Source organism: Sceloporus undulatus, chromosome 6 (genome assembly GCF_019175285.1).
Source record: "Sceloporus undulatus isolate JIND9_A2432 ecotype Alabama chromosome 6, SceUnd_v1.1, whole genome shotgun sequence".
Taxonomy (NCBI): Eukaryota; Metazoa; Chordata; class Lepidosauria; order Squamata; family Phrynosomatidae; genus Sceloporus; species Sceloporus undulatus.
The window spans coordinates 115,014,571-115,038,356 of NC_056527.1; the positions used below are offsets into that span (position 1 = coordinate 115,014,571).

A 23,786-nucleotide genomic window follows, 5' to 3' on the forward strand; every position below is an offset into this window, starting at 1 on the left:
TTTTCCAGCATTAAGGTGCTTAATTCAATACTTTGGGATCCTTCTCTAGCTTGATGGTTTTGGTGGGCATCCCAAGAAAGTGCCATATATCCCTAGCCATATACAGATATAGCAGGGCATCCTACCTTTGGCCCGGACACAATTCTGCCGCCTGAAGAGGCATTTCCCAGTTTGGTCCTGTAGCAAACACCCCATTTTTTTCTGCATCTGGACTTCCTATTTTGGGGAATTCCACAGTCCTCTTTGTGAAATCCCCCCTTCTCCCAAGCAAAAGGAATCTCCCTTTCACCCTCTCGTTTAATTTATAGTGTATTTTTATTATTCAAACGCTGCGAGAAAAATGTTTATAAAAGCGTAAATAAAAAGTTAACTCTTTTTTTTCTTTCTTCTTTTGTTTGTTTGTTTGTTTTTTGTTTGAAAAGAAGGTTCCGGTTCCCTCGGGAAAAGGAGGAGGCAGAGAAAGAGAGAGAGAAAGAGAAAAACATGAATATGGAAAGGAAAGAAAGAAAGAACAGAGAAAGAACAAGACAGAACCATTCCCTTGAATGCTCCCCAAATTTTGCAAATTTGCTCAGTTGCTCTTCTGCTCAAACCTTTTCTCTACATTTCAGAAGTTCAAGAGAGCATCTTGGAAGGAGACTGGTAGACAAATACATGTTTGTGTGTACAGTTGGCCCTCCACATTTGCAGCTTTGACTTTTACAGATTTGATTAATATGCTCTCTAGGAATCTCTAGGTCCTCCAGCACAACTCTTGCAGAAGTTGACCAGAGTTGTGCTGAAGAACCTAGTACAGTGTGCCCACATCATATGCGGGCGCATTATATGCTGCTTCTTCTGGCGCTGTGCACTGGAAGAAACAATGGTATGTGTGCCCATGGCGTGCACACGCCACTGGAGCCACACACCACTGTGAGCACAAGCCCCATTACTTGCAATGGGGCTTGAGCATATGCGGTTTTTGTTTTATGCGGTGGGGGGGGGTTAGATCCGGAACGAATCCTCCACATAAACCAAGGGCGCACTGTAGTTCCTAGAGAAATCACTTCTCTAGGCATTTGTAGGTCCTTCAGCAGGATTCTATGATCAACCTCTGGCAGATGTTGACCATAGAGTTGCACTGGAGGACCTGGGGATTCCTAGGCCCTTATCACACAAGCAAAATTTGAAGTTATCCCAGGGTCATTGTGAAGGCAATGCAGGAGCAATCATGGGGTTTCAATCAGGAGCCATCTTAAACACAATTGGGGGTCATTCCAGGGTCATTCCAAGGTTAGGTAAATCCTCTTTTCTCCCGAATTTACCTATCCCTGGAATGACCCTGAAATGACTCCTGGTTGTGTTTAAGATGGCTCCTGACTGTGTTTGGTGTTGTGTGATAAACAAACTTGAAACCCCATGATTGCCCCTGCATTGCCTTCACATTGCCTTCACAATGACCCTGGGATAACTTCAAATTTTGCTCGTGTGATAAGGGTCCTAGAGAGGTGTTCTCTCAGGTAAAAAGAACAGTGTTCTCTATTTGCAGTTTTTCCACATTCATGAGGGTCCTTCACCCCTAAACCCCAGAAAATGTGGAGGGACCACTGTACAGGAATGGAGGAGAGCTTGGTTGATTTCTTTCTCCTCAACCCAATAAACCTCCTAAGGTTGAAACACAGAGGAAAAAAGACTAAGAAACAAGGATAGACTGATGTGGAAATTCACGGTAGGCAGGCGGATCAGGACTCCGTAGCAGTCAATGCCCCCTGTCAACATTTTAACACCTGTTGAGGCTCTAACACATCCCTACTAGAGCTCAGTCTAAGTCGTATGATGATTCTCTCCCAAAAGTATAAGACAGACAGATTTTGTAAAAATTGCCCCAGTTGCAAAATGTGGGTTAAGAAAGATGGATGGGGCTGGATGAAAAGACGGGGAAAAGGCGAGACAGGTGGAGGAGGAGGTGGTCATAGTTTTGGAGAGACAGCAAGAAAAAACAGAAAAATCTCCAGTAGAAAGAGAGCCCTTCGTATGTAAACAATCTAGAAAGGGTCAAAGGGGTTAGGAGGCAGCAAGGGAGGCGGGTGGGTAAAAGATATGTGAAAAAGAGAAAGGAGGGCAGGTCGAAAGGCAGGAGGATGGAGAAGAGTCTGTTACCAAACCGTCGCCGTCATCGTGGGGAGGGGAGGAGAGAGGGTCCAAAGTGCCCCCTGCCCCCACCCATCTCAAGTGAGGAGAAGCGAGAACAGGTAGGCCAGACTCACATCAACCAACAAGACAGCAGCAACGACCAAAGGATGGGCTCCCTGCAAAAAGAAAGAAAGAAACACGTAAGAATGTATGAGTCAGGACACAGAGAGAGTAGGTGCAGTACATACAGGCCAAAAGGACCGTGTTCCCCCTGCCTTGCACCGTCCTGTAAAGACCATGCAGGCTAATAGCTCCAGGATGGGACTGGGTAAACTGGATGCTGATCCAGCTGTCCCAGTCCGATCCCAGCCCATAGGGGCCTTAGCATGGCGAGAGAGGGCACACCACATCGCCCTGCGCATCGCTTACCAGCTGCAGCCATTGCGTCTTCTTGGAAGGCCCCCACTGTGGCCTCTGATTTCAAAAAGGAGCACCTAGCCATGTGGATATAGCCAGGCGCCCTGTTTCCACTCTTAAAAGCTGCGGTGGGGGACTTCTGAATCACAGAATAATAGAGTTGGCAGAGACCATCCAGCCTCTGTTTAAAAACCTCCAAAGGAGGAGAGTCCACCACACCCATTTGTGTGCTTACAAGACAGAGCATGAGGGAGAGGAAGAAACTGGAATCTTGGCATCATTTGGGAGAAGGTTTTCTATTCACCTGCTTAGGATGAACGTGATGTGGATGAAGAAAGTGGAATCTTGGAATTTTTTTGGTGTGGCTGGATGAGGTTTCTTCTCCTTGCTTAGAATAATTGAATCATAGAGTTGGAAGAAACCACAAGGGCCATCCAGTCCAACCCCTGCCATGCAGGAACTCTCAATCAATGCATACCTGACAGATGGCCATCCAGCCTCTGTTTAAAGACCTCCACCACCCCTCCGCATCTTGCTGAATCCTCCATCCGGACTGGCTGCCAATGGCTGTGCTGGCTGGGGATGATGGATGAGGTAGCACAACACAACCACAGGTCCATTTTGGAGAAGGCAGCATTAGGTGAACCTTGGGCCAGTCCAGCTAGAAGGGTCTTTGGCTGCTGCCACAGTGCAGAAATAATGCAGTCTGATACCACTCTAACTGTCATGGCTCCTTCCTATGGAATCCTGGGACTGGTAGTTTGTCATGGTACCAGCCAAATATCTCACAAAACTACAGCTCCCGGGGTTGTTCTGCACTGTCCCTTGGCAGTTCAAATGGTGTCAAACTGTATTAATTCTGCAGCACAGATGCATTTTTTGGCTATGTTATGAACCCTCTTTACTCATGTTCGCCTTCCTCTGCATTAAGCTGGAAGACAGGAGGAGTTAAATTGATCCTTTTTGCAGAAAACCTCCAGGAAAATGCTTTTGTCCCTCTGCCTCCTTGCCCTGCTCCTGGAGCATGTGTACTGTTCTTCTTCAAAAGCCTATCATTTGCACCGTTGGTTACTTATGGGTAAGCAATGCCACTCTGCCACTGAACAGAAAGCAGGGTGGAGTCCCAGTAATGCATGGCGCATGTCAAGATAACCCCAATCCCCATAGGGATGGTGCTGCATCTCCAAATCAGTGTTTTGCCAAGAGCATGGCTTTTGCCAGCTAGCACTCAGGGGTTAAGATCCAAGATATTTGATTCCCCCAGATGCCCGACATGCACTCTCCTACTCAGCCCTCTGAAAAAGGGAGACAGCCCAGGAGACGTGGCTCTCAGACTGCCACCTGGCTGTTCCAACCAGGACCTTTGGATTATTTATGACCTGCAGTCCTGGCTGCCAGTGACTCCCATCATCCTCCACTGCGGTGCTGGGGAAAGGCGGGGCCTGCGAGATGCTGCAGTAGGGAAGGAGGGACCACAAGGAGGAGGAGGCTGTTGCTGAGCGAGGGATGCTGGTTGCTATGAGACGAGAGGAAGGATGCCAGCCAATCCCCATCGGAGCCTGGTTGCTAGGCTCCCCCCTCTGGGCCCTCCTACCTCTCTTTTGCAGTGTAGCTTCTAGGTTTGGAGAAATGGAAAGAGGAGGAGTACAGTACTACTCAATATGCAGCTCAGTGAATAGAAAAAGCAAATGGAGGGGGGGGGTCAGTACTGGCAGCCCACAGCTTAGTTCTCTAGGACAGTGGGGCTTTAAAGGTGATGCCAACATTTAAAGAAGGGAACTAAGATCCTGTGGGTCAGAGATGGGGCAGGGCTTTGGTTTTCAGACCAGAAAATGGATTCTGCCTTCCCCCAGTTTTCAGGAGAGGTGGAGATGTCCGGTTGGGTTGGACTACAACTCTGCTCATCCCCAGTCATTGTGTGCCACAGGGATAATGGGTGCCGTAGCACCAGCGTTTAGGAAAATGAGGCTGGTGTAATGGGATACAGTGGAACAGGATGCCTAGACCATATCCCCTATCCTGGCTGGAAGGGGCACCATACTAGAGTGGAGCTGGAGGTGTTTGAATAGAGCCAATTTGGGGGTTCTCTCCCCACCCCATTATTTCGAGGGGAGCTTGGTCCCTGAACTAGGAGCTGTGCTCTTGGGAACAGGATATTATGTTATTCATTTAGATGAACAGGGATATTGTGTTATTCATTTGGATGATCATTTGAGGCCACAGGTCCCACTACACTGTCATGTTTAAAAACCGACAAGGCTGGAAAATTCTCCTTGGGTCTCTATAGAACAGTGGGACTTTTGGGGCACCTTCTCTCAAGAGATGCAAGGAGCTGAGCAGTCACGTTCCACTGCCCCAGTTTATTCCTCTCTGAATAGGTCTCCCATTTGGGGATGCTTTCTGCACTGAAATTTGAGAATCCCTGCATTTAGTTGTTGTTGGGTTTTTTGGGGGGTGGGGTGGGGTGGGAGGGTGTCTGAATAGCAATATATATATAGGCTGGGGTTGTTTTCCAGGCTTTCCAGCAGCACAAGATGGAGTCGAACTGAGAGGGACTGGAATCTGGATGGAGGGGGGCGAAATATTGATAGGGTGGTGGCAGCAACCTGTTTTAGGTGAACTGCAAAGCTAGAAATAGGTGTATATATGCAAGTGTGAGTGTATATTTGAGAAAAAAAAATCCAAACTCTGAAATACAGTGGGCCCTTGGTGCCTGCTGAGGTTTGGTTCCAGGACCATTCATGAATATCAAAATCCGTGGATGCTCAGGTCCCATTAAATGCAACGGCATAGTAAAATGGTGTCCCTTATATAAAATGGCAAAATCAAGGTTTGCTTTTTTGGAATTTATACATTTTGGAATATTTACAATCCATGAACACTTGAATCCATGGATAAAAAAATCAGTGAATATGGAGGGCCAACTTTACACATTGGTGATTCCTTTATTAAGCCAACCAGAAGGTGCATTAAAAAAAAGAATTGCTAGCTTTTGGAAAACACTGACTTCTTCATCAGGGAATGGTAGAGTTTATGGTTGTTGTTGTTGTGTTCCTTCAAGTCATTTTCAATTTATGGCAACCCTAATGCAACCCTATTACAGGTTTTTCTTGGCAAAATGTGTTCAATGGGAGTTTGCTTTGCCTCTGGGGCTGAGAGAGTGCGACTTGCCCAAGGACACCTAGTGGGTTTTCATGAATGAGCAGGGCTTCGAACCCTGGTTTCCAGAGTCATATATATAGCACCTTCTCTTTGGCGTAACAAAGCTATCACCAATGGGGATCTTGAATGTTGGATTTTGCTTAATGGTCATTGCCAATCCCCTTGCATTTATTTGGAACGGCAACTCCCAGAATCCCCTAACTAGCATGGCTAATAGCGAGGCTGGACAGAGAATTCTGGGAGCTGTTGTCTAAGAAAAATAATTTTTCAAAGCGCTGGAAGTCTTAACACACTTTCTACTATGGGGCTTATTGTCCTTTGGCTTTCCAGAGCCAAAGAGCTACTATTCAGATCTGCCACACACAACATGGCTCTTGATCATGGATTGTGGGAGTTGTAGTCCAAAACATCTGGAGAGCCAAAGATTATCTATCCCCTTGTTTTACTGCACCTTTGAACAGTGATTTTAAGAGGTGTGTGAAAGGCAGAAAATCCAGTTAGCTAGATTTTTTGCACACCATACATTTCTAGGGCAAAGCAGTACCCATTGTCAGCTCTCTGTTTGCCAGCAGCTTCTGCAATTATTGAAAAGTGAAAACCCTCTCTGGAAACAGTGCATGGGTAATTTGTGTATATTTACAATAATACAGAACAGAAGCATTACTTCTGAGACCCAAACAATGCTCTCCATGGGCTCATCCCCCTGAGAAGAGAACCCAGGAGCCATGGGCTCCTACCAGCTTCTACTGTAAACATATTACAGCCCATAAGCAAAGCTGGGGAAAGATCCTGTTTTGGATTACGACATCAGTGCTGGTTGGGGGAGTCTGGGAGTTAAAGTCCAAAAAACAATTTTTCTCCCAGCTCTGATTCTAATTTAATTTCTTCCCTGTTGTGCAGAAGGGAAAAAGAAAGTCGTTGTATACAAGGACCAATATTTGTCTCACCCAGTTTCTTCTACTAGGGAACTATGTGCAATGGGTTAGGAACAGGGATGGGGATCCTTTGGTTCTTCAAATGTTTTAGACTCAAACCAGAACTTGAAAATTATTTTTTAAAAAAGTAACTAGTTCCCATTATTCACTATAGTGTTTTATTTTGTAAAGTTGGCCCTCCGTATCTACAGATCCTGCATCCACGGATTCTACTATCCACAGCTTGAAAATATATTTTTAATCCAAAAAGCAAACCTTGATTTTGCCATTTTATATAAGGGACACCATTTTACTACGCTACTGTCTAGAATGGGACTTGAGCATCCATGGATTTTTGTATCTATACATTAAATTACTAGTTACTTTCACTTAGTTCTTGGAGGGGACCTTAGGATGGACAAGAGAAGGGCAATAACATCCAATCCATCTTCAAAAAGCTTCTAATAATGCTATTTAAAATTAGCTTGAAATAATTAGAAAAGGCTGCTCTGAATCAGAGATAGGAATCAAGCATCCTTCCAGATGTTGCAGGATTGCAGTTCTCAGCAGTTCCAGACAGCCTTGCCAAAGGTGAGGAATGCCGGGAGTTGCAGTCCAAGACCATCTGGAGGGTGTGTGTGATTCCCACTCTGCTCTACAGCAACAAACTGGTACACCAGTCAATAAACTGTGTGCCCCACTCATTAAAATACTTTTGAACTGTGACTTCCTTATACCCTCTTTACCTGCAAAAGTAACTTGCTACAGGTAACTGCGTTATTTGTAACATATTACTTCCAAGTTCTGAGTACAGTCTCTACAACTCCTGTACCATGGTGGGTAGCATCCATGGGAATTATAGACCAAAACCTCTGGAGGGGTACATGATCTCCACCCCAGCTTTGAATAAAATGGGGCTGCCAGGCAAGACTCTTGACTGATGTTCAAACCCCTATACAGTCTAGAACAGGTCTGGATAGCCTCAGAAGGTCCAAGGACCACCTCATCCAATTTTCCACCAGCCCAACGAAACACCTTTAGCCACTTCCCCAACAAAAAATGGCAAGTGAGCAGATGATTACCTCTGCTTTTCAACAAGGGATGAACTTTTTTAGGGAGGGGAATAGCCTGAATTTGAAGAATTATGCCCTTCAGGGTGCATCTGTGTGCAATTTGACATTTTGGGGCAAAAATATTGCAAGAGGAGACTTAGTGGGCTGTAGGCCACATGACATTTGTGGGCCACATCTGGCCCAAGGACACTGGCCCTGGCTGACAGGCAGTGGCATCACTAAGGGGGCATGGTGGTGTGGCCCGTGCCGGGTGACACCCCAGAAGGAGGGGTGACACCCAACTGGGCCCTCCCCTCTGAGCTCCCACCACATGTTCCCTATGCTTCTCCGCGTGCCATGTCGCCCTTTTCCCCATCAGGAAAAGGATGGGGGAGCACAGGGGGAAAGGGAGCATGTACCACCCCTGGAAGACCCATCCCGAAAGCCCCGCTGCCACCCTGGGTGACACTCAGTGCAGGGACACCACTGCCAAGAGGCACCATCTTCCTTTATGTGCCCCCAGCCCGCTTACCTGTCTCTCCCTTCTCTGCACATCCCCAAAGGCCTCCTCTTTCTCTGCTACCGAGGGCCCTGCACTCCCAGGCAGTTCCTGCGTCTCCAATTCAGGGGCCCCAGGAACTCCCACCATTGCCGGTTCCACCTGGGTCTCCCCAGGGAAAGGTCCAGAAACCGCCCCTTCTTCCTCCTCCTCCTCCTCCTCTTCTTCCTCCTCCTCTCGGAGGCTGCCGGAGCTGCCGCTGGCAGGACTGCCCAGATTCTGGGGGTGCCGGGGGACCCTCCCATAGTCTTCTTCTTCCGCACCATAGCTGGCCAGCTGCTCCTGCTCCTCCTCCCTCTCCCACAACCCCTCGGGGGCAAACCCGGGTGTTCGAGAAGGGAAGCTGCCCCGGCAGCCCCACTCGTCTTCGGGATCGGAGGCCTCTGGGAGGAGCTGGCGGGGACCCCCGTTCTCTAAGGGGGGCCAAGTCCGTCGAGGGTCCCCTCGCCAGGGCTGTAGTGGCGTAGGAGGGTAACTGGGCGGAAGGCTCGGGTCTGGGGTAACGTCTGAAGGGGTGATGCCATTCTCGTAGACCCGGGGGCTGTCATACTCCTGGTAGTCAGTGTCCGTGCCTTCAGAATCTAACTGGCCACGTGACTCTGGAAAAGGAGAGCAGTTCAGTGGTTAGAGGGAAAGAGGCTGGGTGTGGAATGCCCTGGGTTCAAGGAAGATGTCAAGCACAAAGAAACATATGCAGGGAACAAATGTGGATTAATGAAAGCATTGAAGAAGCTTCCCCCAACCTGCTATTTTCCAAACAGACTGAATTACAGCACCCATAGGCCCAGCCACCATAGTTGTGGCAGCTAGGGGATTGTGGGAATGGAGGTCCAAAAGCCACTTCAGGGCAAAAGGGCCTGGCTAGGGGATTATGAAATTTTCATTTGAAAAATAATTTGAGAGCAAGAAGTGTTTGTTCTCCTTGTCAGGGTTTCTTAAGCCTTGGGAAACACATTTTGTTAAGGAATCCTGACAAGGAGAATCCTGGACTGATGAGATTTTTTGTTAATTCTATGCAAAATTTTCACATTTTTCTTTTGCACAGAAAACTGCATTTGGGGGGGTGTTGTTTTCTGTGCAAAAATGCCATCTTTGAATTTTGTGCAGAATAAGTCCTGAACTGTGAACAGTCTTTGAAAATCTCACCGTTTCGAAGACTGTCTCATAGCAGGAAGAAAACTGAAAAATTACTTCTTGTTTCCTTTGAGAATAAAATTAGGAAATACTTGAATCCCTAGCTAGGAGATTTTGGGGGGTGAAGTTTTAAAACAATCAAAGGCAGAAGGTTGGAAAAGATTGCACTGAATTAAAAAAAATAACTGGAGCTTATGCTCCTTGATCAATTGGCATGCCTCCTTTCTAAAGCAGTAGAGATTCAATGTATCTGTGTGTGTTTGTATGTGTGTGTTGTAGCGGTTTCTCTAAATTAATTAAATATTGTATCAAGCAATTCTACCTAACTGATAGACTGTGTTATTGTTGGGAGGAGGTTGGTTACAAAGAGGGAATCTGTAAAAAGGTCAGAGCTTGGAAAAATTACTTTTTGGACTTCAGCTCCCATCTTGGCTGGGGGATGCTGGGAAGTCTCCAAAAAGAGTCACTTTTCCAAGCTCTGAGAACGACATTGGGGTGGAGTGTCAGTAAAGAAACAACCTACAGTTTGTCTCGAGCTGCAGAATAAAAAGGGATCACACACAGAAATACATCCCACGTGAAACAAGCACTGCCTTGGGAAGTGGATGTGGGCCATGAAGTTTAAACCTCAAAGCACCCACTACTCCACAAATTTCCTAGAGATGCAAGTATTCCCTGAGGTATCCCAGCCACCTGAAGCTTCTCACCTGGTTCGGCTAGGATGGGCTGCAGTTCTTGGGCCAAAATTTTGGCCAGGCGGCCGGCTTCCAGGGCCTTCTCAGCTGCACTAAGCGCCGCCGCGGCCTTCAGACGAGCATCTGCAGCCCTGTAAGGGAAAGGAGACGTTAGGAGAGCCAGAAGAAAGTCCATTTCATGATGTTCAGGAAAGGAGGATGAAGCAAGGCCTGTTTCTCACGATTAGATTGAAATTATTACTGAACAACAGAAAAAGTTAGCTTCGGTGTTGTCTCTCCATATTGGATAACTTTCAGGTTATCGAAAAGGATCCATGTGGGCCTGACCATAATTTGAAATTTTCAATGGAGGCCTTATGGCACATCCTGACACAATGGAGGCTAGGGGTGCATCTACATTGGAGAAGTAATGCAGTTTGACACCACTTTAAGTGCCGTGGCTCCGTCCTACAGAATTCTGGGCTGTTTAGTTTTATGAGGCGCTGGCACACTTTGGCAGAGAAGGCTAAAGAACTGGTAAAATTACAAATTTCAAGATTCCATAGGATGGGGCTACAGCACTTAAAGTGGTGTCAAACTGCATTATTTCCACAGTGTAGATGCACAGTGAGTACACCAGGCAGGGATTTTTCTGCAATGGAACTCCCTCTGAAGGGAAGTCAGGCTGGATCCATCCCTCTTAATCTTCTATCAATCAGCGAAGACTGTGTTATTTCATATAACCCTTAGTCTTTATAACCAGGGTAATCTTTTCTGGCTGTTTTAGGTATGCATGTCTTTAAATATCTTTTTTTAAAGTCTGTTTTTACATTACACCTCTGTAAAATCTTTTACAGATCTAAATGCACCAGATCCTGTCTGATCTTGGAAGGTAAGCAGGGTGAGCCCTGGTTAGGACTTGGTTGGGAGACCTGGCAAAACCACCTCTAAGGATTCCTCGCCTAAGAAAGACCTACAAAGCTCATAAGATTGCCATACATTGACCGATAAACTGAAGCCACACACAGACCTGTTATTATTTACTGTACATTACCTGGTGGGCCGAGAGGTGAGGAATAAAGAAATAAATATTGGTAGGAAGGATGAAAAACCAGGTAAAATATTATGTAGCAGCATGAAAACACCTGAGAGCTCCTTCCTTCCTTCCTTCCTTCCTTCCTTTACCTTACACTGTACAGTCAAACCAAGTTTTAAACTTCTTCTATTGTCACAGTCCTAACCAAACAACCTAGGGAAATGTAGATCTACTTTTTATTTATTATGATCAAATGAACTTTTAAAGTTTGTCAGTGAAATACTGGCTCGAGTTGGATACAAAGGCAGTAGGATCTTCAAAAACACCAAATTTCCACCATCTGCATAAAGTTGCAATTCTCACAGGGGAACATTTAACCAAGAACAAACTGGTTTAAATTTGTACTGTACTGTGATATTAATAACACCCAGGTGTTACCCTTGCACAGCTTTTCAGTTTTACCATGTGTTCCTATAAAGACACTTTTTTATTAACTGATTGGTTTCCATTAATTGATTTTGTTAACCATAATAAAGAGATATATTAATGCCTCGACAGTCTCATAATGGACTTTAGAATGGTGTTCTGTCATAGATTTAGTTTTAGGCAACTCTTTCCACATCCTTTAATTTGAATGTCGGGTTAGTGGTTTCCTTAGTTTTGTATTTGATCTCACATCTTACATGTGTATGTTGTGTTTTTTTCCTATAACAAAACCAATTAAAATGGTTACCATGTGTTTCTCTTTATTTTCACATATACTGCAAAGGCATGTGTATGTGTGACAGAAAGGTCATTTATACTTGCTGCCTTCACTCCAAACATCACAATGTACACACGCACATGTCTACTCTAACTAGAACTTGCACACACACATACACAATATACTGTATACACAAAAATGGCATCTGCAGGGAAACCCACAAAACACAGGGTCCCAAAGCACACAAATACATTTGTATGTACACGCACTTTGCAAGTCAAGATTAGGAGCAAGCCTGGTGGGAACAATCCATCAAACACACTTATCTATCCAATGTGTGAAAAAGGCCTTTGGTCAACAACAAAACAACCTAGAACAATCTAGAACCTAGAATATCTAGAATAAGATCTTCAAAAACTATGTTCTCCGATATCTTTTCCATATAAACTGTCCTGGCTGGGAATTATTTTGAAAAGGAGAACAGACATTTTTAATAATAAAAATAAACCGGTATGACAATGTCTACTTGTCTACTTGCCTGCATCTCAAGATTGACTCAAGCCACTATATTTTCCACCACTTTGTCACAATTCAAGGTTTTTAACAGCCAGTGTGAAATTCAGGACCTGTTTGTTGGTGGTACCAAATCTGGGGGTGAAGCCTTTCCTGGCAAGAGCCATCAGTGTCCCTTCTCTCCTCAATTGTAGCTGGGCTCAGAAACGCATTTGTTTAAACACTAATATTAAACAATTTGCCACCTTTAAGAACATATTAGCTCTATAATGCTCTTGTGCTGTTCTGTTACCCCTATGGGAGACTGTGGCACTGGTTTTCATACTTTTTTTGGCTGTTGTTCTTAATTGCTGTCTGTGTTTTCTTTGATAGAGATTTGATACAAATTTATTTGATAGAGATGTCAAGGTGCTGAACTTATGTCGAATCCAGTTTGCCAACTTTAAAAAAAACTATCTGTCCTATCACTTCTTTTTGGGCAGCTGTGCAGGCCTAATCTGAGAGGTAAATTCCCATGGCATTCAACATAGCAACCATGCACATTTATTGTAGTGTGTGTTACCTGTGGTACAAGCCGTTCTGTAGAAGCAATTATATCAATACAGAAAATACAGCCCTATATATATATTGGGTCTGCTTACTTCTGGGTGGTATTACCTGCCTTGTAAGCTATTTGGAGAGAGCCCCATAACCATGTGCTCCCACTGTCTCAGATTACATGGGAGAATGTCTTGTCCCAGCTAAGTACAGTACCATTGGAAGAACCTAAATTCTTTAATACCCTGCCCCTCAAAAGCAAAACTTAGAAAGGTTATTTAGAACTACAGCTCCCAGAATCCCCAGCCATGGATTCTGGGAGGTTAATCCAAGTTCTGTAATTTGGTTCTGACTCAGGATAGTTCGCTATCTTTCATCTTTTTATTTTAAAAAACCAATAATTGAATTCCTTTTTTGTACTCATCCCCTGGTTTATTGTAAAAAATACATAGATATCTGGTTGCCCAGTTTTTACAGCTAATGTCATTGGCTAGGTTTTGTCATTTTATCCTTTTTTACTTCATTTATGTACTTATTGATTTGATTTATATCCCACCTTTCTATCAATGACACACTTACATTAATAAATATTTTAAATGCCACTTTTTGGGGCAAGAAAGCAGGCCTTTGTGGAAGAAGAATGTTTTCAAATGTATTATTTCATTACTGTCATAAAGTGTGACACACCTTCTCCTCCTCAGGATCTTGTCCATCAGTTCACATATCTATATTTATAGTGGGCTTTCTCAGATGCACTTTGTATTAAGTTGTTTTATTCTTTCATTGGTTTTTATTAACCGGTGTGTATTGCAATGGTCTATGGCTTTCAAGAAAAATAGTATTTCACTCATATTAAATTCCACACATATTAAATATTACACTCACATTAAATATCTGAAGCTACAAGAATGAGGCAGGTACACTTTAGCCCCTGACACTTCCTGAGAGATTCTGGCCTTTGTAACCCTTGAAAATGAAATTTAATTGGCATCAGTGGACTTTATTTCCCATGAAGGCCTTCAGGTGTTGGCATTGTACACCTGCGACTTTAACAGAATTTACTTATATTTTATTTATTAACAGAACCACACATCCCTGGTACATTTCCCAGGCTGTTTTATTGAAACCTTCAAACCAAACATGAATTTTGCTGTCATATTTTAATGTGGCCGCAACTGGCAGTTCCCATCCTGGGGGCGCTTTGCTGCCTGCATCCTCCCACACAGCGCCCTCCTCTCTGTGCAGCCCATCCTCACACCACCTTGTGCTTCTCAGCACCCACGCAGCAACCTCCAGTCCACCTACACCTCGGTCTGTTTATGTGCAACATAACAATTCAACATGCCCCCCTCCTGCTTGGCAGTCTAGTCCCTTCTGTTTCCAGACCTTTAAGCTAATTCCCTCACCAACCCACGTCGGCTTCCCTAAGAGCCCCCTTCCCTCGGACAGCATCCCTTACATTGTCCCCCCATGGGCAAATATGAGCTACACCTCCGTGGTCATCCCTGCCCAACTCCCTCCAGACCCCATCTCATCCCATCTCAGTTTTGGTCCATGCCTAAAGGATGCTGCTGCTCGGCTGTTGCCATAGCAGCCACTAGCCAATCACCTTGCCATTGCCCAGTTGCCTAGGAGACCAGGCAGCCTACAAACAGGGACTTGGCCTTGGTGGGACCAACTTCCCTGCTCTCCCTTGCAACACAAAAAGGCACACAGACACACAAACACACCCCTACCTGTTCCTGAGGGCTCTCTCTCGTGTACAAATGTATAGTAAACAACACACACAATAAAGGATATTCCTCAGGGCCCTCCCTTCCTTTTTTATCCCCTTTCAACACACACACACACACACACACACACACACAGAGCCCAGAGCTTGTGAAAGTTACTTTCTTTGCATTACAACTTTCCAAAGGTTCCATCCATCAATGCCAATCAGTTCATTTCACTGTCCTCCTAGTCACTCTATTCAAATACAGATGTGTATATAAACGATGCAAATGTTGCATCCGCACTGCCAGAAATAATTCAGTTTGACACCACTTTAATTGTTCCATGCTATGGAATTCTGGGAATTGTAGTTTGGCGAGACATTTAGCCTTCTGCATCAGGGAGCTCTGGTGTCACAACAATAGCAATAGCATTTACATTTCTACACCGCTTAATAGTGAACTCCAGCGGTTTACAATCTGTAAGCCAGCAAGTTGCAGTTCCCAGAATTCCACAGCATTGAGTATAGGCAGTTAAATTGGTGTCAATCTGAGTTATTTCTGCAGTGTGGATGCAGCCAGAGATACAATGAAGGTGGAGTGGGAACTTGACTGGTGATTCTGGGAGCTGTAATTTAAAATAATAATAATAATAATAATAATAATAATAATAATAATAATAATAATTCCCTCGCTCTTTCACTTTTCTTCCATCTCTCTGCACCATGGGTGCATCTCTGTGATAGAAATAATGCAGTTTGATACCACTTTAAGTGCTGTAGCTCCATCCTATGGAACTGCGGGATTTGTAGTTTTACAAGGCCTATAGCCTTCTCTGCCAAGGAGTACAAATCCCAGGACTGTGTAGGATGGGGCCACAGCAGTAATAGTGCTGTAAAATAGCATTATTTCTACAGTGCGGATGCACCCCATGTCTGATAAACAAATGGATGGCAAAAAGTGAAGGCGAGGAAGAGAAGATGTGAGAGAGAAAAGTGTGAGATGGAAAAGAAGGCTGAGAAAAGGAGAGAAAATTCAGAAGACACAACAGAAAAGTGGAGAGGGAAGGAGAGTGAAAGCAGAAGGAGGGGAAGAGGAAACAAATGGGAAGGATATAAATGGGCAAATAAAATAATAAATAAATAAATATGAAGTGATCAACAGCCAGGAAAAGAAGCCAGCCCAAGCCAAGCACATCTACAAGAAGATCCGCCACGTCTCTGTCTTCATGACTGGAGCCAATGTCTGGTTTTTGATCTATGTGGGCCTGGCACTCTTAATCCAATTCCAGTCCCAAATAAAAATGGGGGGAAATCCAAGAGACTCTGCACACACAGGAGACCGATTGTCTTCATAGTGAATTTTCCATTTGGGAGGCTCAGTGAGATGAGTTTTAAAAGGTCTGTTTGGGATGGTGATCACGTTAAGGATCACCCCAATCCATTTCAAAATGGATGCCTGTGTCTGATAAGGGGAAAGATTATTATCATGAGCAAAACATCATTCATAACACACAGCTTCTCGTATAGACCATACAGTTACGATTTTTTACCCCAAACAGGATGGAAATACTCCTGTTAAGTCAGGAAGTGGAAAGGGCTTTAATGTGAAGACAGGTTTAATTAAATCCAAATCTAGGGAGTGGAAAGGTCTACACTTTCAAAAGAAAACCACAGACATGGCAGCATCTGGAGCTGTTTATTGCAAAATAGCAAATGCGAGGCTCCAAAATGAATCTGGAAGAACAAATCAAATCCCAGGCAAATCTTAATTTAATAGTGGTCCTAGTTCAAACGCACAAACCTTGTGTTGTTATCCTAGGTATGCACTGGCATGATCATAACCAACCCTCCCATCCCTCAATATATTGATTCATCTTTCTTCAATGTTACCTCTGCCCAAAGTTCAACACCAACGCCAAGCAATGAACCATAATAAAATTTGCATGCTCTTGCATATATTAATGTGCTCTAATAACCTCCCTTCTCTGCTTTCTCACAAACTTTCACATTCCCATGGCTGGATACTGTCCCACCTTCCTAGAACTTGAACCCATCGTAAGTTATCCTTCTCCCATTGTATCTCTTGAGATCAACACCTCTTTCTCATAATACAATTTACAGTATACTCCTTTGATACCACTTGAACTGCCATTGTTCCAGCCTATGGAATACTGGGATTTGTGGTTCCTTGGGATATCTAGCATTTCCCTACCAGAGAGCTATAGTGGTTGACCAAACTACAAATCCCAGACATCTGTAGCATGCAGCCATGGTAGTTAAAGTGATATCAAAGTGCTGTAATTGTATTGATGTCTGCAATTTCATATTGGTATTCGGACTGACATTTACCGTAAGCCTTTATAGTACTTTGAAATAGGGATGGTTGAGTCTTCCTTATCTGGAATGGCAAAATCCAAAATATTCCAAAATCCAAAATCTTCCATATGGGTGGCTGAGACACCTTTGCTTTCTGATGGTTCAAGGTCCACAAACTTTGTTTCATGCACATAATTATTAAAAATATTCTGTACAAAATAACCTACCAGCTATGTGTAGAAGGTATACACAAAACATAAATGAAAATCACGTTTAGACTCCGGGGTCCCATCCCCATGTTATCTCATTGTTTATGCAAATTTCCCAAAATCTGAAAACTATGATATCCAAAACACTCTTGGTCTCATCCTTTTTGAATAAGAGAGACCCAACCTCTACCGCATTATCACTATGTGTTTTCTTTTTAATTACTTGGAGGACTTATTTGTTAAAACAAATTTGTTAAACTATTGTAATCATGTCATGTGAAAGAGACCCAGCAATGACTTTTCTGGTTGGACTTCTGCATTGCTTGTTTCCAAACCCCAACCAGAGCCAGCATGGTGCAGTGGTTTGAATGTTGGACTATGACTCTGGAGACCAGGGTTCAATTCCAAGCTCGGCCATGAAACCCATTGGGTGACCTTGGGCAAGTCACACTCTCTCAGCCTCAGGAGTATCCAAATCTTGCCAAGAAAACCCCATGTCAGGGTCACCATAAGTCAGAAATTACTTGAAGTCACACAACACACATACACACCCCAACCCTTTGTTCCACCTCCCTCCAAAACTAAACATCCCCCTACATATGCATATCTGTAACAACTTTTGCCCTATCCTTTCAATGCCCAAGAGCCTCACCTGGTGATAGCCAACTCCTGCTTCTGCCGGGCCATGCTGACCGCTCTCCTGGCCACTTCCACGGCCCGGTCGACTTTCTCCTTGACCTTGCTCCGGCGAAGGGGAATCAAGTTCTTCACTTTCCCGCTCACCAACCGGTTGAGCTTGTACTTCCCCTCTTCTTTGGAGCCATCGGGGTAGGTGGTCCGCCCATAGCCGTGCCGCCGATTACCCAGCCACTCGCCCTCGTACCTCAGGCCATTGGAGCGGCGACTCACGCCGTAGCCGCTGCGTCGGTCAGCCCGCCATTCTCCAGCGTAGACCTCGGTGGATGAGCCCTCGATGGTCAATGTTGAAGGCAGCTCAGGAGGCTCTGTTTCAGCATAGCTGAGCGTGGTGGCCTCGCTTCCAGCTGAACTTACCCCTGCCTCGCTCTTGAGGGACCCTCGCTTGCTCCCCAGGGAGGCCTTGGATTCAGCCCTCCGCACCCTCAGTCCACTGAGCAGGAGGGAACGGCGAAAGAAGCCCCCGGTTTTCTTCTTAGCTCCCTTGGGGAAGTCTGGGTCACCAGGAAAGGCCAAAACAAAACCACCCCTGGATCCCGAAGCTGGGCTGTCCCCAGGGAGTGGTGGAGGGGCCATGGGGGGAGGAGGCAGGGGCAGAGAAGGGCCATTTGGGTCAGTCTCACTGGGGAGCGATTCCAGAGAGGTCCGGCGTGGGGAACGCACCAGGGCAGCTTGACGGTAAGGGACGCTTTGGCGGACGCCGTAGCCGTGGCGCTTTCCAGACTGCCATTGGCCCTGGTAGGTACCTGCAAAGCAGAGGGGGAAACAGAACCAGTTAACCAAGATAAATGGGGAAGGATATGGGAGACACTGGAACAGAAACTGAAAAGGGGGGGTGACCCAAAAAGGGAGGTGAAAAGTAGGTCCAGAAGAATAGTTTCTCAGGCCTACTAGGTGCAAAGAACTTCCAATTTCCAATAGGACCAGTTTTTGGTTGGAAAAAAAGTCAGAGGAGGGGCTGGGATAGCAAAACTGCTGAATTAGCAGGTAGTTTTCTTTCTTTTGAGTCTGTTTAGGGGAACAAAATCATCCTCAAGTGAACCTGGAAACAAAATTACTGTAATATGGGTGGAAGCTTTGGGGAACTGCCAGGGGTCACAAAATGGAGGAGTTGCATGCAGCCTGTTTTCCCCACCTGTTTTAGGTGCATTAAAAGGGGGTCACAGATCCATTGCAGCAATGCACATATAGTTTCCTATGTAGTGTCTCCACTTTTTATTTTCTTTAAGATTTTATTTTATATGCTGTCTTTCTACCGACATAGGACCCCCTCCTGCTTTAGAGGAAGAGAAAGCTGAAAAAACAAATCAAAACAAAACTCTGACTATCAATGTCATGAATTTTTCAACTGAATACTTCATAATGAGCTTATGAGGTTAGCTGATTTTATTCTCATGTAAAACAGTAGGCTTTGTTGAGAGCAGGCAAGCCATATGTTCAAAACCTGCCAGCCCTAGTTCATGGATGAGCAAAGTGCAGCCTTCCAGATTTTGTTGGACTACAGTTCCCAAGAGCCCTAGCCAACCTAGCATTTGGTGAAGGCTGCTGGAAGTTGTAGTCCAATGACACCTGGAGAGCAACACTTTGGACCCTTCTAGCCTAGATAAAATCAAACTAATTATTTACTATACTATCAAATCTCAAACTTTCATCCTCCAGATGTTGGGTGTCTGCAATTCCCCAAATTCCTGATCATTAGCCACGTTGGCTATGACATCTGGGAACTGAGGATGGAAGGTTGAGAACTACATTGCACAACCCTACTTCTCAGCACTGGAAGACAGACAGATGGGAAGAAAATGTGATGGAGAGATGTGGGAAAGTTCAGAAGCAAGCAGTCAGCTATGTGAGCAACATACCAAACTAAGAAACTGATGGAAGGATGGTTAATGGAGAATGGGACTTAGTGGTATACCTGGTGACAGGAAAAGTTAGATGGCAGGAACAGAACCTGCTCCTTCATGCCCTGAACAGGCTTCTCACCTCCGTCAGCGTATGTCTCCATGCCATATCCATCCTGCAGGCCATCGCGCCACATGCCTTCATAGATGACTCCGGAATGGCTTTCCCAGACACCCGAACGCCCCTTCAGCCCGTGGTTCCACTCCCCCTTGTAGCTCCACTTGCTCTTGCGTTCCACTCCCAGTCCGCTGCGCTTGCCTTGATTCCAGTGGCCTTGGTAGGTGTTCCCGCTGGGCCAGGTGTAGACGCCCAGGGACTCAAAGCCACGGCTCCAGCGCCCACTGTATTCCCCCTGGGCTCCAGGGCCTGTGCAGACACCGTAGCCGTGTGCCCGGCCCTCCTCCCAGTCACCCACATAGCAGCCGCCATCGTCAAACTCGAACCTGCCTCCGTTGGACATTCATGTAACGTTGCTCCCCGGTCGATCGGGCTCCAGTTACCCACGAGTCCCTGCGTGCATCTCCGCTCCCCCTTCTGGGGCGCCTCTACATGGCGCTGCTCCCCGAACCAAATTCAGCTCCTCAAATCTCTTTCCTCAGAGCCAGACATCTGGCAATGTTCCTCTTTCCTTGGTCCTGAGGTCTCCACCCACAGCTCTAACACTACGGCTAGCCCAAGGTCTGGGTTTTCTTAGTTGCACACACGTAAGGACCTGCAAACAAACCGAAGCGTCTCTAGATGTCTTGAACGTCTCTGGATTCACTGCACTTCTGTTTGCCGAAACAGAGAAATTTGAGATACGCTCCAGGGCCAACACCTAATGTTTCTGGATATGTAATAGAGCTATACCTAAGCTTAAATGCACACTCATGTTACAGATGTTGGAAAACCTCAGAAACCTCTGATTGTCTCTGAACAATCCCTTGTGTCATTGGTAGTTCCAGGAGAGCAGAGGCTTTGAAGTTTCTGCCTACAGGGACAATTCAGTACAATGGTTGGGGCTTTCTGGCAACCAGCATAATACTAATATCTCAAGAGATCTCCAGGTGTAGGTATGCACAAGACTTGCAAGTACATAAGGACCAGCTAGCTTTTTCTACCTAGTAGTCTGCAATCCCTTGAGAGCTGGCTGGCTACAGGTTATCCAGAAAGGCCTGAATTTCTGTGGACTGTACAGGTGTGTGTTGAAGCTAATAGCATTTCAGGTTGTTCTTTGATGGCAGTCTTTTAAGGGCTCTAAACCAAGAGGAAAGCTAGGATTTCCCTGGCCAGCACCAAACATTCCAGAGTTCCTAGAGGTCCCTTGTTATCAGAGGACAGCGTTCCTAGAGGTAAGCAGTCAGTTGGCTGCTTTTGGAGATTCAGACAGCATTCCACAGCTGATGTCGCTGGTTAGACAGAGGACTGTAAATTACTCCTTTTGGTTATGGGCATAAGAAGGCCCAGAGGCCTTTGGTTTACAGGCATATGGTGGTCTTGAATTGCAGACTGGTCAGAGGACAACTTCTTAGCGTCTTATGTACACAGATCATCCTGGGCACTCATAGGCAGTGGTGTGGTGTTCCCCTAGTTGCAGCATTCCAGAAAGGGGCAGTGATCTTGCCGTTTGGTTGGTTATTGTCCAGAGGCCCTCCGCTTTGTTCTTTCCAGCTGGTCTCAGTGGTGTCAGGCCACAAGTGAATGGAGGGTCTGTAATGTTCTGGCTTCAGGCATTGGTAGTAACAGTCAACCTTCTGGCTTCTGGTCTTTTTCCTACTAATGCCCACATGGGCTCACCAGGAGCGGGGGCAGTTCAGAGGATAGCTGGGTGTTCGCAAAAACTGGGCAGCTTCTTCAAAGGGTGGAGGAGAGGCAGCAGAGCTGCTGAAGAAGACCTCATGGTACAAAGAAGAAGGGAATAACCTGCACCAAGAGACACATGGATTAGGCGAATGCAACTGAACTTTTAAAGAAGGGACAGAGTCTGAGAGGCAGGCAATCTTAAGAAGGCGTCTTTCAGAATGCAGACATCAATACACTGAATTGGTTCAGTGCTTGGTATTGAAACCTAATACAGGAAAGGCTAGAGAATCACAAATGGCTTCTCTCACACAAGTAAATGCAGGCATGCACCATGGACCCCCCCCCACACACACACGTACACACAATCAATCAGTCAATCATATACAAGGTATGAATATTTTTGTAAACAAGGATCAGAAAGCCCACCCAAAGCTGCACAAAACATATTCCCAGCAGAAGCAGAATGGCAGCAATACAGAAATAGATGCATGCAACGCATCCACACAGACACACAAAGAATGGACACACAGGTGCTCAAACAGAGCTTGAAGGGGGTCAGAAAGTGGGGCGCCGAAATCTATAATGCAAGACACAGAAGGAAGCAATAAGGCATGCTAAGTCAGCAAAGCACGCACAAGCACACACACCAACGGGAACGGTGTGCCACACGCACCCCTGCACTCCTTATTAGCTGACCACTTTTGCCCAGAACCATTTAATAACCTGCAGAGACAAACACACACATGCATCACTCTCTTGGTTCCCATCAACAGAAAAGGGGTCTACAAAATAGGGTAAGAAAAACAGACCCTCCCCTTGAAATATACAAATGCACAATTATCAATCCCTGACTATAAAACATCTACAAAAATGCAAAAGGAAAATAGAAAAAAGAACATCTTGAGGAGGTTTGGGGGATAAACACAGCACTCTGAACATGATGTGGAAGGCAAAGAAAGGGTCTCATTTATTTCATGACAGCTGCATGCAGACATTAAAAGCAGTATACTGTAGATATGCAGAGACAATATATAGCACAGCCAAGAATGATTCTCCACACTTACCATGTGTTCTATTCTTGAACCAGCAGAGGAAAATAAAAATGAGGCACACGCTTCTAGAAAAGCAGGGTAAGATAACAGACACACCCAAGCCTCGAGCGAGCGCATAAACGGGAAGAAATCTCAGTTGGGAATTCCACTGGTTGTGCTGGGGAGGAAAAACACAACCCAGGGTAGGAAGCTTGAGATGGGTTTGTGTAGTAGTAGCAAAAAAACAAATAGCCACTGGGAACAGAATGAGAAGGAGGATGGAGAGCAAAGAGGAAAGGCTGAAATGTGTCAGCATGAGGGGTGGGGTGAAGAAAAAGAAGGTACTGGTGGGGTGGGGTGAGGGAATGCCTAGCCAAAGGCAAAGGAAGAGAGGAAGATTTCAAATGGGGAAATCAAGTGGGGATTGCATGAAACCTAGATGTGTATGGGGAGAGAAGGAGGAGGAAGAAGGAGTCCAAGTGGAAATCCAGGAGCTAAGTGTCAGCTGGAAGATGAAATGCAATATGAGAAAGAAAAGGTGGTGATGGTGGGGATGAAATCAGAAATAATGGAAATGGTAGGAGACAGGAGACCTCAGGTGGCGATACAATTGAGCATGGATCAGCAGGAAAATATCACAGAAGGAGCACATCCAAAGCCAGAGATCTGCGTGGGTGGGTGGGGGAAAACCCTCACCGAAAAAAGAAGGAAGGCTGTGGACCTCCCTCACCACAAAATGGAGGAATAATTAAATATTGCAAGATTTAGAGAAATAAATAATACATATATATATATATATATATATATATATATATATAATAAAGCTACTTGCCAGGGATGGAGTGGAGGGGGGTGAAATGAGACTGGAAAAAGACACAGATCTGATTATGTTCCCCACCCCCCCACCTCCCAAAGAGGAGATAAACTGTCAGATGAGAAGAGAAAAATCAACTATGCTCAAGTGGAAAGCAAGAAGGGAATGGGGAGAAGGAAGAAAATAAAGATCCAGATGGAGCTAGCCTTGGAAGCGAGTGTGTGCAGAGGAAGCCCCTGAAGAAATATGGAGGGGGGGGGGGAATAGGGAATCTGTGGGAGGGTTGGAGGGGGTTACCATGTTATTAAAGGGGGAGTCCCTGCATTTAGAAGCTGTCTCCCCCTACCCCTCCCCAATACGGATGGACGTGAGTGGAGGCGACGCAGCGTCAATAGTGGGGGAGGGGGGGAGAAGAAATTGCACTCTCAAGTCAGGCCCCACCCTTGCTGAACCCATTTATCAGAATAGTGGGGCTCCCTTCACTCCTCCCCCCCCCCCCCCCATGCCTC

The 23,786-nt window shown here is 45.5% G+C and overlaps 1 protein-coding gene across 1 annotated transcript; it reads right to left on the reverse strand.

Moving 5' to 3' along the window:
• Window positions 1-1,467: 1,467 nt before the first annotated feature.
• JPH4 (junctophilin 4) lies at window positions 1,468-23,660 on the reverse strand. Its single transcript, XM_042477037.1, has 6 exons — window positions 22,497-23,660; window positions 19,732-21,552; window positions 17,705-18,494; window positions 10,058-10,176; window positions 8,190-8,815; window positions 1,468-2,288 (listed from the first exon to the last, which is right to left on the reverse strand). Exons 2-6 carry the CDS (start codon window positions 20,108-20,110, stop codon window positions 2,208-2,210), a joined length of 1,995 nt encoding a protein of 664 aa, XP_042332971.1. The 5' UTR covers window positions 20,111-21,552; window positions 22,497-23,660; the 3' UTR covers window positions 1,468-2,207.
• Window positions 23,661-23,786: the final 126 nt, after the last annotated feature.